The 11,536-nt window shown below is 42.7% G+C and overlaps 1 protein-coding gene across 1 annotated transcript; it reads left to right on the top strand.

The window, feature by feature from the left end:
• The first annotated feature begins 442 nt into the window (after nucleotides 1–442).
• Nucleotides 443–3,304, top strand: LOC125532705. Its single transcript, XM_048696657.1, has 4 exons — nucleotides 443–1,079; nucleotides 2,070–2,184; nucleotides 2,888–3,017; nucleotides 3,147–3,304. The coding sequence occupies exons 1-4, from the start codon at nucleotides 697–699 to the stop codon at nucleotides 3,302–3,304; spliced, it is 786 nt and encodes a 261-aa protein (XP_048552614.1). The 5' UTR covers nucleotides 443–696.
• Nucleotides 3,305–11,536: the final 8,232 nt, after the last annotated feature.

Consider the following 11,536-nt stretch of genomic DNA (forward strand, 5'->3'; position numbering starts at 1 on the left):
AACCGGTTATATAGCCACGTCGCACCCGTGTGTACGCGTGCGAGGGAGGGGAGGCGTCGGCGCGCCGTCCCATGACGCGCCGCCCGTGAGGAATCAATGGCAAGGCTGACCGGCGGCAGCCTTGGTATTGATTCCTCGCGGGAACCGAGGCCGTTGGGGGAAGACGAGGCGCCATGTCGCTGACGCGGCGGGCCCGCGGCTGTTTCGCGCCAAAACAGTTCGCCCTGGCGCCCCCGGGCGCCCCCCAGCGCGCCGGGTTCGGCCTGAGTCCGCCGACGCTGTTTTCGGCCCAGCCCGGCGAAAATCGGAATCCTGAAGGCGTGACTGAGCCGTTTTTTTAACACCGGCGCGAAAAAATCATCTGGAGAGGCCTTCTAGGGGCGCGGCTGGAGATGCCCTTAGCGCCCAAAGCAACACAAGAAATTCGGCGTGGTTGCTTACCCCCCAACGCAGCCGCATCGGCATCAACCTCCATACCGCCGTCTCCGAATTCCCCAATTCCAGAGGAGGCGAACCAGCCCTTGATCGGATCCCGACTCCGACTGCTGGGTGGAACAATGGTAACGCAGTCGGAGCCAGCATCAACCCGTCGTCCTCCACCGCCCTCAACCATGGATTTATTCTCCACCTCCTCCTGCGTCCGCCGCCGATTTTCTTGAACCCCTCGCCGGCTTGTCTGACGCTTCCGACGACGACATGGATAGTGCGGAAGATCGACCCTCCTTGGTTGTGGAGGAGAAGGACAAGCAGCCTGTTCCCTTTAGCGACGCTCCGTCTCCAGTGCGCGCTGTGCTCAACCGTCCGTGGCCATCCGCCGTCGTCATCCGGCCGGAGGATAATCCGTCCGGAAAGTACCGCACTCTGGTGGCCACCGCCAAGGACATTGGGGACCCGATCTCGCCGGAGGAGATAGCCGCGCTGGAGGACAAGGAGGGCGACGACGCAGGCACACGGTTCTACAAGGCAGCTGCTCGGGCCAACGTCGTTATGAGGAATTACATCCATGAACACGGCAGCCTTTACATGGATGAGAACGGCAAGTACATGATGGACAACTCCACCCAAGTTGAGGAAATACGGTAGTCTCTCCCTGCCACTCCAGAAATTAATTATTCATGCATACTTGTTTGTTTTTGGTCCATGTCAAACTTTATCCAGCACTTATCTTCTGCTCAGTTTCCTCTTCACTTTTATGATCATGATTTGTTAGAACTTCAATGGGTTGATATATGGTAGTATCCCGGAATTTTCCTTTCGGCAAAATTGATTCTTTACAAGCATTGGATTTGACTTACCATAGATCTGCAAGTTGTAGTCTTCCCCTATCAGCGGCTTTGACCAAATGCACACACTCTTTTGTTGCTTGACCTTGTACTACGGAGCCATTGTCTTGCGATTGGCTCGAACTCCTCAATATGTTGAAGCTAATTCCTCCTGCTCTCCTGTACCGCTAATGGCAGTTAGAAGCTACAGACCGTGAGCGATATTTGAAGCTTCCTCACTAGTCAATTAGTGCGACCTGGTTGAATTGAACAATGCAGCTTATTGTCAAAATTGTTCAGCTTAATATGAAAGCTCTGCAGCAACTTAACATGAGCTCAAGAGGGGTGGTCACTGGAGCTCATTTTTTCTCTCCAGTTCATGCAGGAGGGTTGCCTGTAAATTGTACCAATAGAAGTACCTGGGGTTCTCATTTTGTATCCATGTGCGTGTGGGGAGGTGGCGGGGTGTGTGTGTGTGTGGGGGGGGGGGGGGGGGGGGGGGGGGGGGGGGGGGGGGGGGGGGGGGGGTCGATAAATATTTGTTTCAGTCAACGGATTATGTTTTCAGTTTTCAGAAATTACCAGCGTTCCACAATGGTTGAGTGTTTGTGCAAAGGCTAAATAATAAGGTTGTTCACGAGCTGATTTTGCTTTTACTTTTCTATCTCTTTTGTTTGAACTTCATTCCCTTTTGTCACTGAAACTCTAAGCAAGGAAGTGAGGTCTTAATCCACTGGTGTATATCAGAAATCAGAAATCCGTTATTTGTCTGTTTAATGCTCTAATAATATGTTTCTATCATTGTAGTTGCAAGCATGTTACAGCAGAAGAAATGGAAGCGAAGATAATGAAGCAAGAGATGACTAAGGAGCAAACTTATTTATCAGAACTGGCTTTAGCGAGTTTCAACAAGAGGAGAAAGGTATAGCAGCCATTTTCCTATCTTCCATTTGCTATTTGGTTTCTGCTTATAAATTGTATGCAAGTCGGTGTTCTGTTGCGTGCCGGTATGTAGTCTTAGAAGAATACCGGATTTTGTTTCTTGATAGTATAAATAGAAATCTAAGCTCGCATCCATGAGGACTTGAACCTGGGTTTTGGATTTTGGGTTTGTACATCAACTCTCCGAACCAAGCGAGTCCTGAAAATATTAAATTAGGATGACTAGCTAGTACCATTAGCGGCACAAACTGCATGTTTCAAAATACTTGAAGTGTAATTAATGAGTGTTTCACTTAAACTTAGGGAACCTTTTGAAGATTACAGAAATCCCTATTCCACTTCTAGCATTCTGTAGTGGCTACTGATAATAATTCTTGTTAATCCAGTTAAAAGAATTAGCAGCCAACTCCATTCATAGTTTGTTACGAATTTCTAGCAGTACATAATAGGCATTTCATTTTATTGTGTCCAGTTTTGGTTCTTCTAGTGGTGCTTCTTTGTACTGGATATTTTGTTCCCTTAGAGTTGTGTTTGATTATCTTATTAAGTCCCGTTTTGTGCAAGTTTGCAAGTGCAATCACCAATTACGTGCACCACATTACTGTGACAATGCTCAATATATAGCTGCACAATTTTCTAAACCAGATATTTTATTTTCCTCAACTTTCTTGCCCAAATAACAGGTGAAGTTTGAGTTGTGTGAGACATTGCTTTCTAGGCTCTTTTACGAGAGCAGCCATATTTTTACGCACCTAAATTTCGTCGCCAAGCGCAAGGATAAGAAGAAACTCTTTTTCGCCGAGATAGAGGACTGTGGACTCTTTTTCCCCGAATATTATCCAGATCAACGATTTATTGGTTTTGTGTTTGTTCCCTATTCACCAGTTTGTTGCTATATATTTTGGCACTGAACGACCTCTTACTACTGTATTTGTTATGCAGGTGGTTATTATTACTACTGTGATGATCCTAGACGTGGCTGTAGGAAAGGATTTGACTTCACACGTTGCTACGGCTGCAGCGAGTTCCTGAAACATCCGGTTGATGGCTCCACGTACTCAGGAGGCCATGACCATCGGAGGAGGAACTATATAGTTTAGAACGTTGTTTCATTTATCAGCGGTGGAGCCTCATGGTCATGGAGGTCCATACCGGACCTTGCAGCAACGGGGTGACAGTGAGCCCCATTATTAATTAATTAATTCACCATGGATTCATACACCTGTGACACATTTTTTCTTTTATTTCTAAATATAAGACGTCTTTGACAGACAAGACGTCTTATATTTAGAAAAATGTAGTACTTTACATTAATGTCCGCTGCAAGCTCGTGGTGCGTACTCTGATGTAGTATATTCACTAAGTGTGTACTGTTGTGAATTGTGTTAATACTTTTCCCTCCGGTGAAAATTGTACATATAGAAATTTTATGACAAATTATGAAGTGAATTAAAAATGGATTGGAAAGATGCAAGCCACCATCCCTCTTCTTTTTAATTACCCAACACCCAGTAAGCTAAGTGCATGTAGAATTTAAGAAGACCATGTGTAGAATGTTATTGGTCGTGATTACCATGTGATTAGAGAAAAAAAATCATTTTTTGTATTTTAAAGTGCATGGAGAAGATAAAATTACACTCTTTTTTTGGACAAATTTTAAAACCAAAAATATGCTATGTATCGCGCATGCTCTCTCTAATATATTCATCAAAGTGTAATATGGTATTTACACCATACTAAGTAAGAAAAAGAAAAAAAATGAAAAACCTAGAAAACTGCTAAAAGAAACATTAACAAATGTTAGAAAAACAATAAAAACCAACGATGAAACACACAGGAAAAAAACATGCGCAGGAAAGAGCTCTTGGAATCCGAATTGGGCCAGCCAATAAGGCGATCTGTCTTGCAATAGGGCAAGAAATAACCAAATTTTCCAAAATCACTAATTAAGAAGTACTTCTTGCAAAGTTCACTCACATTCTCTAGCGTTGCAAGTGGCGCATTGCATATGTACCACTTGTTGGAACCTAGGTGTATTTTTTTGTAGATTTGTCTTTTTTAAATGGATTATCTCTTGAACCAGACGTCCAAATATCGAATTGTTTTCATGGTTGGATTTCTCGTGTTGGACATCTTTGAAATTAGAACCCATATTAATAGGTTTCTATGGCTTTTTTCCATGAAAATACCAGGGGAAAACTGAAATAATAAAAGAAATAAAAACTCAAAATACCGAAAGTCAAAAAGAAAACTGAACCTGGAAGAATAGTTACTGCTAATTGTGAGCTACGTTGGCATTTTCTCGAAGAGGAGAGAATGATGCAGTACAGTAGAGATAAGTATTTTCCTCATCTAAGAACCAAGCTTATCAATCCGGTAGGAGAACCACGTGAAACCTCGTTAGCAGCACCTACACACAAAAGAGCAAATACTTGCACCCAACGTAGTCAAGGGGGTTGTCAATCCCCTTGATGGTTATTTGCAAGCATCAAATGTGATAGTGGTAGATAGATAAATAAAACACAAAAAAATAACGGTAAATAAATTGCAGTAATGTATTTTTGGATTTTATATATTATAAAAGTAGACTTAGTGGTCATAGTTTTCACTAGAGGCTTCATTCTCGAACAAAGAGCATGCGGTGGGTAAACAAATTACTATTGGGAAATTGATACAAAAACGCATAGTTATGACAATATTTAAGGTAATGATCATGTATATAGGCATCACGTCCAAAACAAGTAGACCGACTCCTGTCCTGCATCTACTATTATTACTCCACCCATCGACCGCTATCTAGCATACATCTAGAGTATTAAGTTCGTGAGAAACGGAGTAACGCCTTAAGTAAGATGACATGATGTAGACAAAGTAAATCCAACCAATATAAATAAGGAACAATTGTATTCGTGCCCCTAGTTGGGTCACGAATACAAAAATCCCTATAAATAAACCCCTTTATTTTCCCCTTAATGGCAACAATACAAATACGTGTCTTGTACCCTTCTATCACTAGGATATAGAGCACCGCAACATTCAACCCATTACAAAGCAGCTCTCCCATTGCAAAATAAATCAAACTAGTCGGCCAAACCAAACGGATAGATGAGAGAGAAATACAAAGCTATAATAATCATGCATAAAAGAATTCAAAGAAGACTCAATTAATATTCATCAATAGTCTGATCATAAACCCACAATTCATTGGATCCCAACAAACACATCGCGAAAAAAGATTACATCGAATAGGTCTCGAAGAACATCGAGAAGAACATTGTATTAAAGATCAAAGAGAGAGAAGAAGCCATATAGCTACTAGCTATGGACTCTTAGGTTTGTGGTAAACTACTCACACGTCATCGAAAGGGCAGCAAAGTTGATGTAGAAGCCCTCCGTGATCAATTCCCCCTCCGGCAGAGTACCGGAAAAGGCCTCCAAATGGGATCATGGAAGAACGGAAACTTGCGGCAATGGAAAAAGTATTTCGGGTGGCTCTCTGTTGGTTTTCTGATTTTAGATAATTTATAGAGGTGGAATTAGGTCAACGAAGCCACGAGGGGCGCACAATGCATCAGGGGGCGCCCTGTTGCCTTCCCGTCTCCTCGTTTGCCTTCTGGTCTCCTCCCGAAGCTTCTAGGGTCTCTCTTGTCTATAAAAAACCGTCAAAAAGTTTCGTAGCGTTTGGACATCGTTTGGTACTGATTTCCTCGAAAAACATAAACAGATAAAAAACAACAACTAGCACTTGGCACTAGGTTAATAGGTTAATCCCAAGAAATGATATATAATTGCATATAAAACATTCAAGATTGATACTAGAATAGCATGAAACAATAAAAAATTATAGATACGTTGGAGACGTATCAGTTACGTTTTTCACATTTTTGAGAAACATAGGTTGTGCTTTTCTCTTTTTTGAAGAAGCACATTTGTGCTTTTCCCTTTTCTGGAAGCTCAGCTGTGGTTCTCGTGGAATCACAGGCTGTGTTTCTTGTGGAAGCACAACGTCGGTTCTCACGGAAGCACAAGTTGAGCTTCTCGCCGAAGTGATGTCCAATTTTTGAGTTAAATTTCATCATTTTTTTATTCCCTAGTGCTAGGATTTTGGATTTTTACCACGTTCTCACACCTTTTTTTATCTGTTTTCGCTAAGTTGTGAATTGCGGAAGCATTTGAGAGTCTAAGGAAAGAACGTCAAATTATGGTGATAAAATCACGCCAATTAACATGAATTATACCTTAAAACAATAAAGGAAAGAGGAAAATAAAGGGCATTGTGGAATACTCTAGAGTGCTTAATGGTGCATGGTATGAGCGCATGCGTTCCTACCACCGGTCGTACCGTGTGCCGTCGACACCATCTGGTCAACTACTTCTCCCCCGTGCAACCAGATCAGAGTTTAGATGCCCATAACCACTAGAAACTCATCTAGAAGAAAGAACCCTAGCCTCTGGAAGGATTAGGAGGGGAATTGGGTAAGGGACTCCGCTACCGCATCAAGGAGGCATCATCATCAACCATTAACTTCATCACCATTCTGCCTTCATTTATTTGTAATATATTACACTACTGGATATTTCATTATAACCGAGGGTCCAATCACCGTCGGATATTTTCTATCATCGTTAACTATTACTAGAACCGACGGTACACCGTCAGCTATCGCCCGGCGGCCTTGCTTCGTCGGCCATTACAGTAATGGCCGATGGTACGGTCGGGTAATATTGTCGCCTACGGTGAGCCGTCGGGCATGTTATTGTGACCTGATGGCTCATCTTAGCCTGACGACATTTATAGCCGACGGTACTTCGTCGAGCATATACTCTCCAACGGTTATTGCTTCCCGTTGGTTTTCATAATAGTCGACGGTACATTTGACCCGTCGGACCTAGTTATAACCATGAGGAGAAACAAACCGTCAGCTTATTAGATGGTCGACAGTGCATACAGCCCTTCAGGAACCTGTTTGTCGCGGGCGAGAGAACACCGTCAATTTATAAATTCACCAACAGTTTGAAGTGCCCAATGGCATTCTGTGTAACCAAGACATTTGCTCCGCCATAGGGCATTACTCACCCATCTGATATTTCTTTCACCAAGGGGTGTAGCAATAACTCAGAATATTGGCATTTCAAATTCATCTCATACAAAAGCACAATATTGAGTTGCATCCAAATTGCATTAACCATAATTATCAAATATCAAATGCACAACAAAATTGTAACTGAGATAGGTCACATTTTGCAAAAGATAAATTTTCCACTAAAGCAAATTTATCCATAAGTTAAATTGTTTCAATTATCTAACATAACTTCATTTTGGCATGAGTTGAAGATCATTAGGCTTCTATAGCCAATCATCATCATCGCCATCGCCATAGTCATTATATCCCTAATCTCCATAGTCATTATATCCCTCATCGCCATAGTTATCATACTGCTCATCACCATACAGACCACCCTCGCCATAGTTATCATATCCCTCATTGCCGTAGTAGTCATCATCATCATCATTCCCATGACTCATACTGCCTCCGGTCCTGCTTCCCATTCCCTATGTAATGACAAGACTAGTTGTCAGTATAATGCAGCTGAGATTTAAGTGACCTACATGGACCAAACTTAATTTTTCTAATTGACAGGTTAGCTGCTAGCTGCTATTTAACAGTATGACTATCTAACAATATGCTTGCCTATTCACCTTTTGATCCTTCACATGGAATTTTCAAAGGAAACATGAATCAGCAGGAACACATATTCCATACACATTGTCCAAGTAGAGTGCATATCTATCTGCAACTCTACTATTAGCAGTGCTTACATTTGCAGTCACATGACACAGCCGAACAAGTAACTAACAGAACACTATTGGCTAGTTTGGGCATATAGTAAACTTATTAAGAATGACATGTACAAAAAGAGGTTATTATAAATTTCCATTCAAATAGTTTTATTGTCAAAAGCTCACTTAAAATTTACACCAACGATGTTTTAGATTACACTGCACATACAGTACCTAGCATGGAGCTAATTGGAATCTTGAAACTAACAATTTAGAGTGATCATGAGTGTGCATGGCCGAGCTTTAAGAGATAGCAAGCGTCAGTTTAGCTCCCATTAATAAGTTTGTAAAGTACATTTGTAGAGATGTGCATGTGATCTTGTTTCAAGCAACAGTCAAAAGCATATACTAGCAGCATCTGTCCCAATGTGAAACAATCCTTGCACGCATATGTATTATAATTGAAATGCATATGTACAGAGGCTTCACCGAACATGGTTCAACAATGCTTAGCTAAAAAGGAAGAGTATTTGTAAGAAAAATATTCCGGATGGTTAGCCTAAAGTCTTTAATGTCTACTAATTCTTTCCCTACGACCTAAATGAATTATATATGAAGTACAAATAAACTATTGTTCATACTATTATATGTTTGCCTATTGATGATTTTCGAATTAACATGGTTCAGTTTATCTAGTTTTGCACATAAGATATAATAACAAATTTAGATAGGCATATGTATAGAGAAACAATGGTGGCAACTGTAGGCTACCAAGTGTGGTCTTCACTTCATTTTCTTTCTCATAGAAGTGTGAAAGGACATGCGGTGCCCCCATGTGTGGTTTTGGTAATTGATGACAATCTCTATGGACTAACGGTTGCCTTGAGTTATATTTGAAGCATTTGTCCATAGGATTGTCTTGAAGTCCATGTGTTGGTTTCAAGGAGTTTATGAGATGGCCAAAGTGCTTTTCAAGGAATTATCCAAATATTGGCCATGTGTGAGTTGAGATGGCCAAAGTGCTTTTCAAGGAATTATCCAAAGATTGGTCATGTGTGAGTTGAGATGGCCAAAGTGCTTTTCAAGGAATTATCCAAAGATTGGTCATGTGTGAGTTGAGCTTATTGCAAGCATGTCTTGAAGAAGAAGATTGTGTGATCATTCATGTTTACCTTCAAGACATCATCCAAATGAAGAGCGTTGGAAAGATTCAATGTTGATCAAGACTAAGTCAAGAGTGAATCAAGTTGATCAACTCACAAAGCGTAGAAGAAGTACCGAGAGGGATCAAGTGATCCCATGGTATGGTAAGCATTGTCCATTACGCTTTGTGTACTAACCCATGGTCTACGTGAGAGTTCTTTGTGGGGTTAGGTATGTTTCCGTGGTCTTGCGTCAAGAGGAAGATCTCATACAACCCATGTAGGATGACATCAAGTGGTGATCGTCATCAAGTTTGCAGTGTGCAAGTTCAAGTGGAGCAACTCGAAGAGTGGCTCACCCATAATGGAGTATGGGGGAGCAATCAAGCTTGAAGCTTGCCGTCCATTGTGGTGTCAATGGAATTTTGAAGATGTGCCGAAGAGTGGCTCACCCATAGTGGAGTATGGGGGAGCAATCAACTAGTCTTCATCGAGCCAACACAATCAAGAAAGGTGGTCCAACTTGAGGAAGTCAAGATCGTCATCATCTAGCCAAGTGGACTATGTGCAAGGCGAAGGTTTTCCCTTGATAGGTTTTCTATTTTACCGGTCTCATAGTGGTAGTTGGGAGACCAGGTTGTAGGATCAATTGCCGTACTATCAAGGGGGGCTCTCTAGGGAGTAGCTTGATCGTATCATTAGTCGAGAGCTCAAACCATTGCATCCTTGCATCATGTTTCTTGGTTCTTGTTTGGTTCCATTTGTGAGTCTTAGAGCTTATGGTCATCTTGATGACAAGCTTGAGTTCATCGAAAACGGAGTTCGCATGCATCTTCTATGATGTTTTCGGTGTTGGAGGTTTTACCAGTCTTATCCGAGGAAGGGTTCTCACCATTTTATTATGGTCCTTTTCTCATTTGCTTCTTATTGATATTTCTATCAAGATTGTGTTAGCCCTTGTCATTAGCTTTCCAACAAACTTGGTTTCGTTGAATTCGGAGCTCGTATGCGAAAGTTGTGGCTGTTTTGATTTTGCCTGTTTTACACAGAGAGGTTGTACCGCCCCATGGAGAGGTTGTACCGCTTGACCGGTACAACCGGTGTTTGGAGCGGTTGTACTGCTCCAAAATTGGTCCGGAGGTTGTACCGGTCATGTACCGCTCTACCACCGGACTGGTCTCTGTTGTGGTGCGGTTGTTGGGCGGTTGTGGGCCGGTTGTACCGCTTATTGCCTGTTACCGGTTGTACCGGTGCTCATAGAGGTTGTACCGCTCCTATGTTGTTCTGTACATAACGGGCAGATTCGTGGGGACCTATTTAAGGGGGTCTTCTTCCCCAATGGTTCCCCATCTCTTGAGCTTGTTTTTGCCCCCATTGTTGACCTTCTTTGAGCTTGCTAACTCTCAATCCCTCCATGGATTCTTGCTAGTTTTTGAGGGAAAAGAGAGAGGAGATCTAGATCCACATTTCCACCAATCACTTTCTCCTCTATGTGAGGGAAACCCCTTGGATCTAGATCTTGGAGTTCTTGGTGTTCTCCTTCTTGTTCTTCCTCTCATTTTCCTCCCTAGCATTAATTGCTCCGGTGGGATTTGAGAGAGAAGGACTTGGGCACTCCGTGTGCCCTTGCCATTGCATTTGGTGCATCGGTTTGAGTTCTCCACGGTGATACGTGGATGTGAAGTTTGAGAAGCTTATTACTCTTGGGTGTTTGGGCACCCTAGAGCTTGTTCCTCTTGGGTGCCTTGGCACCCTAGACGGTTGGTGTTGTTCGGAGCTCAATCATTGTGGTGTAAAGCTCCGGGCAAGCGTCGGGGTCTCCAATTAGGTTGTGGAGATCGCCCCGAGCAATTTGACGGGTACCGGTGACCGCCCCCAAGGGTTGCCAAAGTGTACGGGTTCGGTGACCGCCCCCAAGGGTTGCCATTTGTACGGGTTCGGTGACCGCCCTCAAGGGTCCCTTAGTGGAATCACGACATCTTGCATTGTGCGAGGGCGTGAGGAGATTACGGTGGCCCTAGTGGCTTCTTGGGGAGCATTGTGCCTCCACACCGCTCCAAACGGAGATTAGCATCCGCAAGGGTGTGAACTTCGGGATACATCATCGTCTCCGCGTGCCTCGGTTATCTCTTACCCGAGCTCTTTACTTATGCACTTTACTTTGTGATAGCCATATTGTTTCTTGTCATATATCTTGCTATCGCATAGTTGCTTATCTTGCTTAGCATAAGTTGCTGTTGCACATAGGTGAGCCTAGTTGCTTTAGGTTTTGTGCTTGACAAATTAACCACTAGGTTTATTCCGCATTTGTTCAAGCCTAAATTGTTATCATTTTAAAACGCCTATTCACCCCCTCTAGGTGACATCCACAATCTTTCAAAGTGTAGATCAACTTGTTCTATCAACCA

Source organism: Triticum urartu, chromosome 1, assembly GCF_003073215.2.
Source record: "Triticum urartu cultivar G1812 chromosome 1, Tu2.1, whole genome shotgun sequence".
Taxonomy (NCBI): domain Eukaryota; kingdom Viridiplantae; phylum Streptophyta; class Magnoliopsida; order Poales; family Poaceae; genus Triticum; species Triticum urartu.